The sequence below is a fragment of the Sorex araneus genome, chromosome 2, assembly GCF_027595985.1.
Source record: "Sorex araneus isolate mSorAra2 chromosome 2, mSorAra2.pri, whole genome shotgun sequence".
NCBI classification, from domain to species: Eukaryota; Metazoa; Chordata; class Mammalia; order Eulipotyphla; family Soricidae; genus Sorex; species Sorex araneus.
Genome location: NC_073303.1, coordinates 228,486,320 through 228,498,341, shown reverse-complemented (window position 1 = coordinate 228,498,341; position 12,022 = coordinate 228,486,320). Strand labels below are relative to the sequence as shown.

The window sequence follows — 12,022 nt, the reverse complement described above, 5'->3', positions numbered from 1 at the left end:
CAGGACGTGGCTGTTTTTTAAAAAATTCTAAAAAGTAGCAACTTTAGTAGCTATTAAAATGGAGTTAAAATAGCATGGATGTTATTTTATGATGATTTTTAGATATGATTTTTATATTTTTTAGTTTTACATTTAAAGTTAAGGCAAAATGGGCTGGAGTGATAGCACAGAGGGTAGGGCGTTTGCCTTGCACGCGACTGACCCTGGTTTGATTCCCAGCATCCCATATGGTCCCCTGAGCACCGCCAGGGGTAATTCCTGAGTGCAGAGCCAGGAGTGACCCCTGTGCATCGCTGGGTGTGACCCAAAAAGCAAAAAAAAAAAAAAAAAAGTTAAGGCAAAAGCAAAATAAGCCACTATATTAGTTTAGCCAGTTATACTTTGTTCTCAGTGACCTAAAGACATTAAATCTTTCAGACATCCAAATAGAAAACACAAGACTGTATTCATTTAAGACAGGGAATACTTTATTCAAACCCCTCACAGAAATGCTACAGCTTGGATCATATCTTAAAGTTTAGGTCAGTAACTGCATATGGGAGTATCCACTGCTACATGCAAATTAACTGACCAGACCACAACTTTTCAATGTTTAAAACAGAATAAGCTTCCCTGTAAAAGCAGCACCTTTGTGACATTTTAACCTTAGTATTCCTCCCCTTCTTCCTCTCCTTCTCCCTCAACAGAATCCACACCAACCTCTTCATAATCCTTCTCCAGGGCGGCCATGTCCTCACGGGCCTCAGAGAACTCTCCCTCCTCCATGCCCTCACCCACGTACCAGTGCACAAAGGCACGCTTGGCGTACATCAGATCAAACTTGTGGTCCAGGCGGGCCCAGGCCTCAGCAATGGCCGTGGTGTTGCTCAGCATGCACACGGCCCGCTGGACTTTGGCCAGGTCCCCACCGGGAACCACAGTGGGAGGCTGGTAATTAATACCCACTTTGAAGCCAGTGGGACACCAATCCACAAACTGGATGGTACGCTTGGTCTTGATGGTGGCAATGGCAGCATTGACATCTTTGGGAACCACGTCACCACGGTACAACAGGCAGCAAGCCATGTATTTACCATGGCGAGGGTCACATTTCACCATCTGGTTGGCTGGCTCAAAGCATGCATTGGTGATCTCTGCAACAGAAAGCTGCTCATGGTAGGCTTTCTCAGCAGAGATGACAGGGGCGTATGTGGCCAGAGGGAAGTGGATTCGGGGGTAGGGCACCAGGTTGGTCTGGAATTCGGTCAGATCGACATTCAGGGCCCCATCAAATCGGAGGGAAGCAGTGATGGAGGACACAATTTGACCTATCAATCTGTTCAGGTTAGTGTAGGTTGGGCGCTCAATATCAAGGTTTCTACGACAAATGTCATAGATGGCCTCGTTGTCCACCATGAAGGCACAATCAGAGTGCTCCAGGGTGGTGTGGGTGGTGAGGATGGAGTTGTAGGGCTCCACCACAGCAGTGGACACCTGGGGGGCTGGGTAAATGGAGAACTCCAGCTTGGACTTCTTGCCGTAGTCGACAGAGAGGCGTTCCATCAGCAGGGAGGTGAACCCAGAACCGGTTCCCCCACCAAAGCTGTGGAACACCAAGAAGCCCTGAAGCCCCGTGCACTGGTCAGCCTGCAAAAAGAAGAGAGAAAACAGAGTCACAACTTTAATGACAGAATCACAGTAAATATATTCTTATTTTATTTTTGTTTTCAGAATTTTATTACTTATTTAAAATTTGATTTTATTTTGGGCACCATGGTTTTCAAACAGTTTTTAGTAGGGTTTTAATCATGAAATATTCCAGAGCCATACCAGCAACCTCCACCCAGGTGACCACTTCCCTTCACCAGAGCCCTATTGTCCCTCCCTGACCCATAGTTCCAGGAATACAAATCTTATTTCAATCAAGAAACACTTTTTTAAAAATCTGGCAAACTTTCTGAAATTATTTAGCAATTCATAATTTAAAAGATTCATTATATTACACTAGATAGTTCATGGTTTAATTGAATTCCAAAAAATGATAAAGGATTGAATTCATTAGTTTTTTATTACATCGCCATACTGTGTTTGAAATATCTTGCTTTTTTTTTCCCCCTAACATCTTCCTTAGGGTCAATTATATTTTAAAGAATAAATTACCAGTTTCCGAATTCGGTCCAAGACAAGGTCAATGATCTCCTTGCCAATGGTGTAGTGGCCACGGGCATAGTTATTGGCAGCATCTTCCTTGCCTGTGATGAGCTGCTCAGGGTGGAAGAGCTGGCGGTAGGTGCCGGTGCGAACTTCATCTGGAAAAGGAAAACCCAGCACCTCCCATCAGCTACAACCCGCAGCAGCCCGCTCAACCCCACGAAGCCCAGGGAGCCCTCACCCGACCCCACCCCACACTCCGATGCCTGAGGCCACTCACCAATGACTGTGGGCTCCAAGTCTACGAACACTGCTCTGGGCACATGCTTGCCAGCGCCCGTTTCACTGAAGAAGGTGTTGAAGGAGTCGTCTCCTCCCCCAATGGTCTTGTCACTGGGCATCTGGCCATCGGGCTGGATGCCGTGTTCCAGGCAGTAGAGCTCCCAGCAGGCATTGCCAATCTGGACACCGGCCTGGCCCACGTGGATGGAGATGCACTCACGCTGGGGAAGGGAAAGAAAAAAAAAATTAGATCATGCTAACATTCTGAATTCTCAGAAAAAAATTTTCTAGTAGCATACAAACTTATTCAAATGTATTATGATCATGTTCCTCTCATGGTTGAAACAAAGAAAAGTATTTGCTAGAAATGCTGCAGATGGGTGTGACCTGAATAATAATGATGGGGCGGTTTCTCTCATGGTGCAGGTCCTTTGTTTCCAGAGCTATGTAGGAATAGATTTTTCTTGTTAAAAAATTAAAAATACAGATTTTGCTAAATGAAGTAAATTCAAGAATTATTTCATGGAAATCATTATTACTGCCTCCTTCCCATGTTCATAAAAGATGGATTTCTTGATATGATTTGGTCTTTCAACATGGACATCTGTACTGCAGCTGAGCCTAGAAGCCACACCCTTTTGCAGTCTATCTGCAGAATCCATCAGGCCAGGGGGAGAAGCAACACAGCCAGCCTCCCACATCGCTGCACTGCTGTGCCTGGTGCTGGCGCGGGCTCTCTGCTACATTATTTAACAGAGAAGATCGATTTCCAGCTATTGCCTACATGATCTCATTGTGCTTTTCTGCCAGTTTTCCTCCTCTGACCCAGGTTGGAACCATATGCCTGAATTGAAATCAATTAATGAAGATACAATGGGACAATAGAGGGGTGTATACATAGTACAATTCTCCTTTTTGCAGTTATTTCATTTGTTTTAAATTTTTCGCCAGAACCTTCTCGACTGCAAAATACAGGAAAATTATTAGTATGTAAAACAGTTCCTAAATTAGAAACAAGTATCACATGAGAAGCTTCTGAAGAAAAAAAGCCCAGTGAAATAACATTTATTTAAAAAAACAAAACAGTTCTTTCTTTCTTTCAGAGATTCCCTATCCACCACAGAATACTCATATTTACTCAGTAGGAATTCTTTCCTCTCGGGTCTGGGTGGCTGCGATCCCATTGTCTCCTCACTGACGCAGGGGGTGGGGGAGGGGGAAGGGCGTTTCCCTGCGTTAAAGAGCATTAGGGTGTCCTTTCTCATTAGGGTGTCCTTTCTCATCCTCGAAAATACGCAAATACTCTCCGATCTCTCTCCTCTCTCCTCTCTCCTCTCTTCTCTCCCCTCTCCGCCCCCCTGCCCCGCCCGCCTCCTCTCTCTTCCTCTTCCTGCCTCTCCAGGCAAGAACAGATAAATGTGATTTTGTTCCTCAAGGAAAACGACTTAAGCCCAAGTTTTCATAGTGCACAAACACCCTTTTTAACGCCTGCAGTTCCGCAGCGATGAGAGGTTTGTGTTCGGTCCCGGGAGACCGCGGTTCAGCGAGGGCGAACCCCGCCCAGCGGCCGCGCGGCCCGAGAAGCTGAAACAAACAGCCGCGCCCTGCGCCGCCTGCCGCCCCCACTTGCACCCTCCGCAGGGGGCTCCGACACCCGGGACGCCTTCGCTCCTCCCGGGGTCCCCTCCCCTAGCCCGACCGGCAGTCTCGGGGGAACAACGCAGAGTCCAGAGCCGCACGCACCCAGGACGGCGCCGGCCACGGGTCTCCCACGGCCGGCACGCGCTGCCCGCAGCTCCGGGGCGGGTGGGAGAAGCCCCGCTCCCGCGGCCTGGGGCTCCCCGGGGCCCCCCGAGCGGCGGGCTGGGCTTCTGCACCCGCACTGCGGCAGAGCCGCCTCGAAACAAAGGCCGCCCGCGCCCGGAGACGCCGCAAAGGCTCCGGGATCCTCGGAGATGAGGCTCCCGGCTTGCCCGGGCCGCCTCGGGTGCAGCCGGCGGCCACAAGAGCCGCGGAAGGACGCGCTTACCATGGTTGCTGCTGGCGCGGAGAGGAGAGGAGAGGAGGAGAGGGTGTTGCTTCTTACAGCGCGACTCTTAGGCGGTCGATGTAAGAGAACCTGCGGCACATGGGCGGATGCGGCTCCCTAAATACGATTCGGTCACCATGGGGATGGGCTGGGGCCTTTTCCTGTTGGTCCAGACCCCTCAATCTGCCCAGAGAAGCCACGACAGGCGAGTGGTGATTGGTGCAAACGACATGGGATGAGGTAATCGCTCCGCCACCCCTTTTTTCCTAGCATCCACGGGCTGTATCCTTCAGACAAAGAGGCCCTGCAAAAACAGCCGGCCGAGCATCCATGATGGGGTGGGGTTGAGGATGGGGAAAGGGAAGAAAGAGAATGGGGACTGGATGGTTTTTATACTGTTTATAAGCTTCAAAGTACACTTCAATGACCAGGGCAAGGCTTTTCCAACACTGAGTTGCAGAATCTGAGTTGAGAGAAACGGTTTCATGGAAAAATACTCCGGAGCCCTCCCTCAAAGTACACCAGACGCAGCTACGTTTGGTGAGAATTAAACATATCTCATTTCTTTAAAATAAAAGTAAGAGAAAACGTGTGTACGGTACTTAAAAGGACTTGGGAAGATGTGATTTCTTTTTCTAGTTTTATAAAACGATTTAATACTAGGGCCACCCCAAAATGGTTCCTCAGGTTCAGGTAATTTTTTCCACTTTCTTTTGTATCCTCCCCCAAATAGCTAAACAGAAAGGTGGAAAGATCCATGTCAAATGGAACACGGAAAGAATAACAATACTAAGTATGAATGCATATAGGTAATTCTTAAATGGCAGTAACGAAAATCTAATGATTGTGTCATTATTAAGTAGAAATAATAGAGATAATACTTTATCAGAAGTCTATTAATATATTTTATGCAGTTTATTGCTCCCTAAAACAACTCCTCTTTCCTGATACAGAATTGAAAAAACACCAGGAGGAAGAATAGCTCAGGAACTAACACTACCTGTGCATGTAGTTATGTTTCACATTGTTCTGTCTTGAAAAGGAAAAACAACTGAGATACCAAATTAAGAAACGAGAACTGTATAATGTAAAAAAAAGAAGACATTTTGTTTAATGTTGCTAACAAACAACTGTGTTCTGTCAGTTCAATAACTGCATTTCTTTTTTATGCAGTTCTTTGTGGATTTGGTCAATCCCCTCCTCTGCGACGGGGCTTCTCAGTGTGGGAATTGTTGACTCTCCCACACCGTTGCTATTCAGCTAGAGTCTCTGGTGGTTGCTCAATTGCCTCGTGGGACAAAAAGGCTTTGCTTTCACCCCTAGCAGACGGATTGCAGTAACATTCTTTTGCCATTTAGAAAGGCTCTGCTAGAGCTGCAAGGGTGGGTGGGCTGTGCAGAATTAGGCTTTGGCTGGGGACTCCCTGATACTGCTCATGGAATTTCAGAGGCAAAGAGGAATTGTATGGTCAATATTTAAAATTTTATTTTGGCAGATTATTTTTCCCTTTAGTTTGCCCCGATAGATTTGCGGGGTCTCTGAGCACAACTCTCAGTGCTGTGCAGAGCCCATTCATTTCTCCTGCACTGGCAGGCGGAGCAGGGGAGGGAGTGGGGAGGGGGACGGGCGACAGCTGCGGCAGGTTGTCGTCTGACAATGGCGGCCTTGACTCTTGCTAGCTTGCTCTCTGCAGTTCTGCTTTGTTTATATTTGCTGTAGGACTTTTCCTGAGCAAAACTAAAACCCAATTCACAATACCGTTATTTACCTTTTGCATATTTCATAGGAAAAATAATCTTTCCTTAAGCAGACTAAAAAATATTTCTGCCGAGGGAGAATTGAGGATGGCTTGAATGTTACTTTGTGAATCCAGATGTATATTTTTAACAAAAATAAGAGTTAAGTGGCATAAAGTTTTATTTGGATTATCAAGTAGCTCATTCACAATAATACGTCTTTCAATATTTCAATGATTAAAAAAAAAATCAAATACCACAGAACTACAGTCAAGTGTTCAGATATCCTTTTGGAATGAGAGGCATAGTCTTGAATTTTATTTTTTTAGTATATAAAAATAGTCTTTTTGAAATGTAGTTGTCAGAGGATTAAATGAAAGAGTGTCATCAATTGATTCTTTGTAGTTCCATCTCAGAGCCATTCTGTTCGTATGTAAATGAGGATTTTTCTCCTCCCCTTGGGCATAAGTAACAATAAAATCTAGGTCAGAAATAGACTACTTGAGTACTGGTAATCTTAGATCTATAAATGGGAGAACAGTAGAAATCATGCATCTGTTCTCTTTTGTTCTTTCTCATCAATCTTCACAGCGTAAAAACCATGGGAAACAAATTTTTAACTAGTTCACTTCTTTTACTGCCCATTTCTTTAGCTTAACATCAATGTATACATATAAACAGTCTACTGATGGATTCTTTTCCATGGTGAAGTTGTCATAAAACTTATATATTTATGGAATTTAAATTATTTATCTGTGTGTATACCTCCCTCCATTAAAACATGAATCCTAGCTTCTGGCAAAGTAGACATTATATACATGTGCATACATGTTGACTGAAATGAGTGGCTTTTATCTTTGCTTATCTTGTTTAACTACTGTCATGGTTAGTAACTCAAAGGTATTTATCTTTTTTTTTAATTCAGAAAATAATTGTTGAATCTATACTGAACACTGGGCTATCCTGGATAATGTGGGGATTTCAGAGAAAGTAATATGATTCCTCTTTCTTTCCTCCTTCCTTCCTTCTTTTTCTTTCTTTCTCTTTTTTCTTTCTTTCCTTTCCTCCCTCCCTCCCTTCCTTTCTCTTTCCTTCCTTCCTTCCTTCCTTCCTTTCTTTCTTTCTTTCTTTCTTTCTTTCTTTCTTTCTTTCTTTCTTTCTTTCTTTCTTTTTTTTTTTTTTTTTTTTTTTTTTTGCTTTTTGGGTCACACCCAGCGATGCTCAGGGGTTACTCCTGGCTTTGCACTCAGGAATTGCTCCTGGCAGTGCTTGGGGGACCATATGGGATGCCGGGGATCGAACCCAGGTCGGCCGCGTGCAAGGCAAACACCCTACCCGCTGTGCTATCGCTCCGGCCCCTCTTTCTTTCTTTCTTTCTTTCTTTCTTCCTCTCTTTCTCTCTTCCTCTTTCTTTCTTTCTTTCTTTCTTTCTTTCTTTCTTTCTTTCTTTCTTTCTTTCTTTCTTTCTTTCTTTCTTTCTTTCTTTCTCTCTTCCTCTCTTTCTCTCTTCCTCTTTCTTTCTTTCTTTCTTTCTTTCTTTCTTTCTTTCTTTCTTTCTTTCTTTCTTTCTTTCTTTCTTTCTTTCTTTCTTTCTTTCTTTCTTTCTTTCTTTCTTTTTCTTTCTTTCCTTGCTCCTTTCTTCCTTCCTTCCTTCCTTCCTTCCTTCCTTCCTTCCTTCCTTCCTTCCTTCCTTCCTTCCTTCCTTCCTTCCTCCCTCCCTTTTTTTTTTTTTTGCTTTTTGGGTCACACCCAGCAACGCACAGGGGTTATTCCTGGCTCTGCACTCAGGAATTACCCCTGGCAGTGCTCAGGGGACCATATGGCATGCTGGGAATCGAACCTGCGTCGGCCGCATGCAAGGCAAACGCCCTACCCACTGTGGTATTGCTCCAGCCCCTCTTTCTTTCTTTTAAGTAAAATTTTTGGTAACGTGGTTATGATAATGTTAGTATTTATGGTTTTGACATACAAAGTTAGGGCAGCTTCACCACCAAGTCCCTCACAAGCCCCCCCATCTCTCCCCACTGACAATGCCACTTCTAATCTGCTTTTTCCTCCCTCCAACAACCACTGTTTGGTAATCTCAGTTTTGTAATCCAAGTCCAATTGTTTGTCATGATTTGACACTGTCTCTTCCCTTGTTTTGTTTCTTTATATCCTTCAGATGAATGAAAACTGAGATCCTCCAGGGTTTGTCTTTCTCCCTCTGATTTACTTTGCTTACCATGATGCCCTCCAGTTTCATCCAAATTGCTAGGAAGTTCAAAATTTCATCTCTTCTTCTAGCTACATCACATTCCATTGTGTATACATGCCACAGCTGTACTCACCTGTTATTGGATATTTGGGATGATTTTAACATATCCTGGCAATTGTACTTACTGCTGTGATGAACATAAAGTATGCATATATATCTTTTTGAATTATTGTTTTTATGTTTTGGGGGTAGATTCAAGAACTACTGGAACATATGGAAGCTCTCTCCTTGCCTTTTGGAGAAATCTCCAGACTGTTTTTTACACTGAACCAGATGACATTCCCACTAACAGTGAATGAAGCTTTTCTTGTCACTGATATCCCCTCTCCGCCACTCTTGGTCTCCCTCACCCACACACATGCCACACTGGTTATTTCCTGTCTTTTTGAAATATGCCTCTCTCATTGGTTTGAGATGTTATTTCATTGTCCTTTCGATTTGCATTCCCCTGATAATTAACAAGTGATGATGAGCACTTTTTATGCCGCCTGCCCATTTACATGTTCTGTTTGGGAAAGCATTCATCTTCTTTCCATTTTTTTGTTCTCTTGTTTTTGGGCCACACCCAGCCATGCTCAATGCTTACTTGTGTCTCTGCTCAGGGATCATTCCTGGCAGACCTCAGGGTTTTTGTTTGTTTGTTTGTTTTGTTTTGTTTTGGGGCTACCTCTAGCATTTTTCAGGTGTTACTGCTGGTTCTGAGCTCAGGAATTACTCCTGGCGGGCTCAGGGGGCACCACATGGTTTGGTAAGGCCCTTGCCTTGCACATATCCCACCAGGGTTTCATCCCTGCCACCCCGTATGGTCCCCCAAGCCTTCCAGGAGTGACTCCTGAGGGCAGAATTTACCAGCCTAATTGAAAAAATGTTAAAAAGTGTAAGTATATTGAGGTATATAGGAGAAGGGGGAACCATATGTAGTACCAGACATCAAACCTGGGTCAGCAGAGTGCAAAATAAGGACCTCACCTTCTTGTACTGTCTTTCCAGTCTCCTACTTCAGTTTTTATTTGTTACTAAATTCTGCCGGATTTAGTAGCCAGATTCTGCTACTCCTACTCTTTGAGAACAAGAACCCTTCATACGTGTTGCTAATCCGCTGGATACTTTCCGTGCTCACTGATCTGTGATAAACTTTGCACAGTTGACTATTATCTCTTTCTTGAAACTATTTTTGCCCTTGGCCTCAAAAACTCCATTTTCTGGACAAGTGTTTTTTTTTTTTTTTTTTGGTTTTTGGGTCATACCTGGCGATGCACAGGGGTTACTCCTGGCTCTGCACTCAGGAAATTACTCCTGGCGGTGCTCAGGGGACCATATGGGATGCTGGGATTTGAACCCGGGTCGGCCGCGTGCAAGGCAAACGCCCTACCCGCTATGCTATCACTCCAGCCCCAAGTGTTTTTTTTTTTTTTTTTGCCACACCCAGTGGTGCATACTCTCGGCTCTGTGCTTAGGGGTCATTCCTGGGGGTACTTGGGTCATGAGCAGTGTTGCCCATTGAACCAGGGCTCTACCCTGACTGTTCTTTTTAAGTCTCCAGCCAGTTTCACTATCTCAGTCATAGATGAGCCATAGAGATAGTACAAGGGACAAGGTGCTTGCTTTGTTTGTTTGCTTGTTTGCTTTTTGGGTCACACCTGGTGATGCACAGGGGTTACTCCTGGCTCTGCACTCAGGAATTACTTCTGGCGGTGCTCAGGGGACCATATGGGATGCTGGGATTCAAACCTGGGTCAGCTGCATACAAGGCAAATGCCCTACCCACTGTGCTATTGCTCCAGCCCCTAGGTGCTTGCTTTGTATGCCTGACTTGAGTTTGATTTCCGGCACCACATATTGTCTCCTGAGCACTTCCAGAGTGATCCCTGATTACAGATCTAGGAGTAAGTCCTGAGCACAGCTGGATGTGCCCCCCAAAAAAACCAAAAACAAAATAAAGCAAGACTTATTTTTATTTATTTATTTATTTAATTTTTTTAAATTTATTTTTTTTTTGGTTTTTGGGTCACACCCGGCGATGCACAGGGGTTACTCCTGGCTCTTCACTCAGGAATTACCCCTGGCAGTGCTCAGGGGACCATATGGGATGCTGGGATTATAACCCGGGTCGGCCGCATGCAAGGCAAACGCGTACCCGCTGTGCTATCGCTCCAGCCCCAAGATTTATTTTTAAATGTTGGAGTTCCTTTAGGTTTGGCTCTGGACATTTTGTTCCTTTTATTCTGTGTGGTCTCATTCACTCCTAGTGCATATCACTGCATTCATTCCCAAAGCTGCAAGTCCTTTCTATATGAAGATGACTTGTGACACTCTACTTATATCCAGATTATCTAGTACACTTCCAGCCTCTGGTTGACTTTCTCCCAGCTGTCCTCAACTGAATTAGCTATCATCACACAAACATACACTTCCTACAGAAGATCTCTTGCTCATCATTGATCAACACAGCAACTGGTTTCTCAAGTTAGAAATGGAAATTACTCTTGATGTCTCCCTCTCTTTTTATAACCACCATAGAATCAGTTACCAAGTCCTGTCAAGTGTACAGCCTAAGACTCTCAAGTCTTTTTCCTTATTCCTTCCTTCCTTCCAACATATTAACATATTAAATCTAATATATGGTTTATTTGAATTGAATTCATGTTCAGGGCCACATTGTTGTATGTGTTGATGTACAACCTTGAATGTGAATGATTATTGTAAACTATATTTACAACATTCTCCTGGCTTTATTATATAAATTTTCTATTGGCCAATGATTTAGTCATAATTTAATTAATATGGTTATGCTTTTTTCCAAATATTTGTGCTCTAGATATAGTTATCAAATCAAATGCAGTTATCAAATGATGAATTTTCCACATATGCCTAATAGTCTTGTAATAAAAAGCATGTAGCATGTTAAAAAAATCTTTCCTTCCTACTTTCCTTCCTTCCTTTTCTCCTTTTTTTCTTTTTTTTCTCTCTGTCTTTTGCTGTCTCTTTTCTTTTCTTTTTGTTTTCTGGAGGGTGGCACAGCCAGTGGTGCTCAGGACTTACACCTGCTCTGTGCTCAGGGATCACTACTGGCAGGATCCTGGGACCTGACGGGTGCTGGAGACCAAACCCAGGCCAACCACACGCAAGGTGTGTTCTACCCTCTGTACTATCACACTGGCCCCTTAAGTCTTTTTTGTTAGTAAGTAGATGATTTTCTCTAGTAAGAATGTCTTTTTCTTGCCCTGCAACCTCAGTACTCCTAATTTTTTTCCTACTTATTCCCAGGTCAGTCTTCATGTAATAAACAAGTTCATGTCACATAATATCGATCTTCACCATTTAAAGGAGATTAATTGGCTGGCTGCCTGTCAGTTTTAAGATGAATCCTTAATATACATGCTTCAAATTCATAGCACTGTAGCACTGTAGTCCCATGGTTCATCAATTTGCTCGAGCGGGCTCCAGTGTCGTCTCCACTGTGAGACTTGTTAATGTTTTTGACATATCAAATATGCCACAGGGAGCTTGCCAGGCTCTCCTGTGCAGACGGGATACTCTCGGAAGCTTGCCGGGCTCTCTGAGAGTGATGGAGGAATCGAACCTGGT

The 12,022-nt window shown here is 44.0% G+C and overlaps 1 protein-coding gene across 1 annotated transcript; it reads right to left on the bottom strand.

The window, feature by feature from the left end:
• Positions 1 to 445: 445 nt before the first annotated feature.
• Positions 446 to 4,587, bottom strand: TUBA1A (tubulin alpha 1a). Its single transcript, XM_055128105.1, has 4 exons — positions 4,442 to 4,587; positions 2,411 to 2,633; positions 2,140 to 2,288; positions 446 to 1,626 (listed from the first exon to the last, which is right to left on the bottom strand). Exons 1-4 carry the CDS (start codon positions 4,442 to 4,444, stop codon positions 646 to 648), a joined length of 1,356 nt encoding a protein of 451 aa, XP_054984080.1. The 5' UTR covers positions 4,445 to 4,587; the 3' UTR covers positions 446 to 645.
• Positions 4,588 to 12,022: the final 7,435 nt, after the last annotated feature.

Coding starts and splice junctions, on each gene's coding strand:
- TUBA1A (XM_055128105.1), bottom strand. Junction 2,289..2,410: donor CTTGGAGCCCACAGTCATTG/GTGAGTGGCCTC, acceptor TTCCTTTTCCAG/ATGAAGTTCGCACCGGCACC. Junction 1,627..2,139: donor TGGACCGAATTCGGAAACTG/GTAATTTATTCT, acceptor TTCTTTTTGCAG/GCTGACCAGTGCACGGGGCT.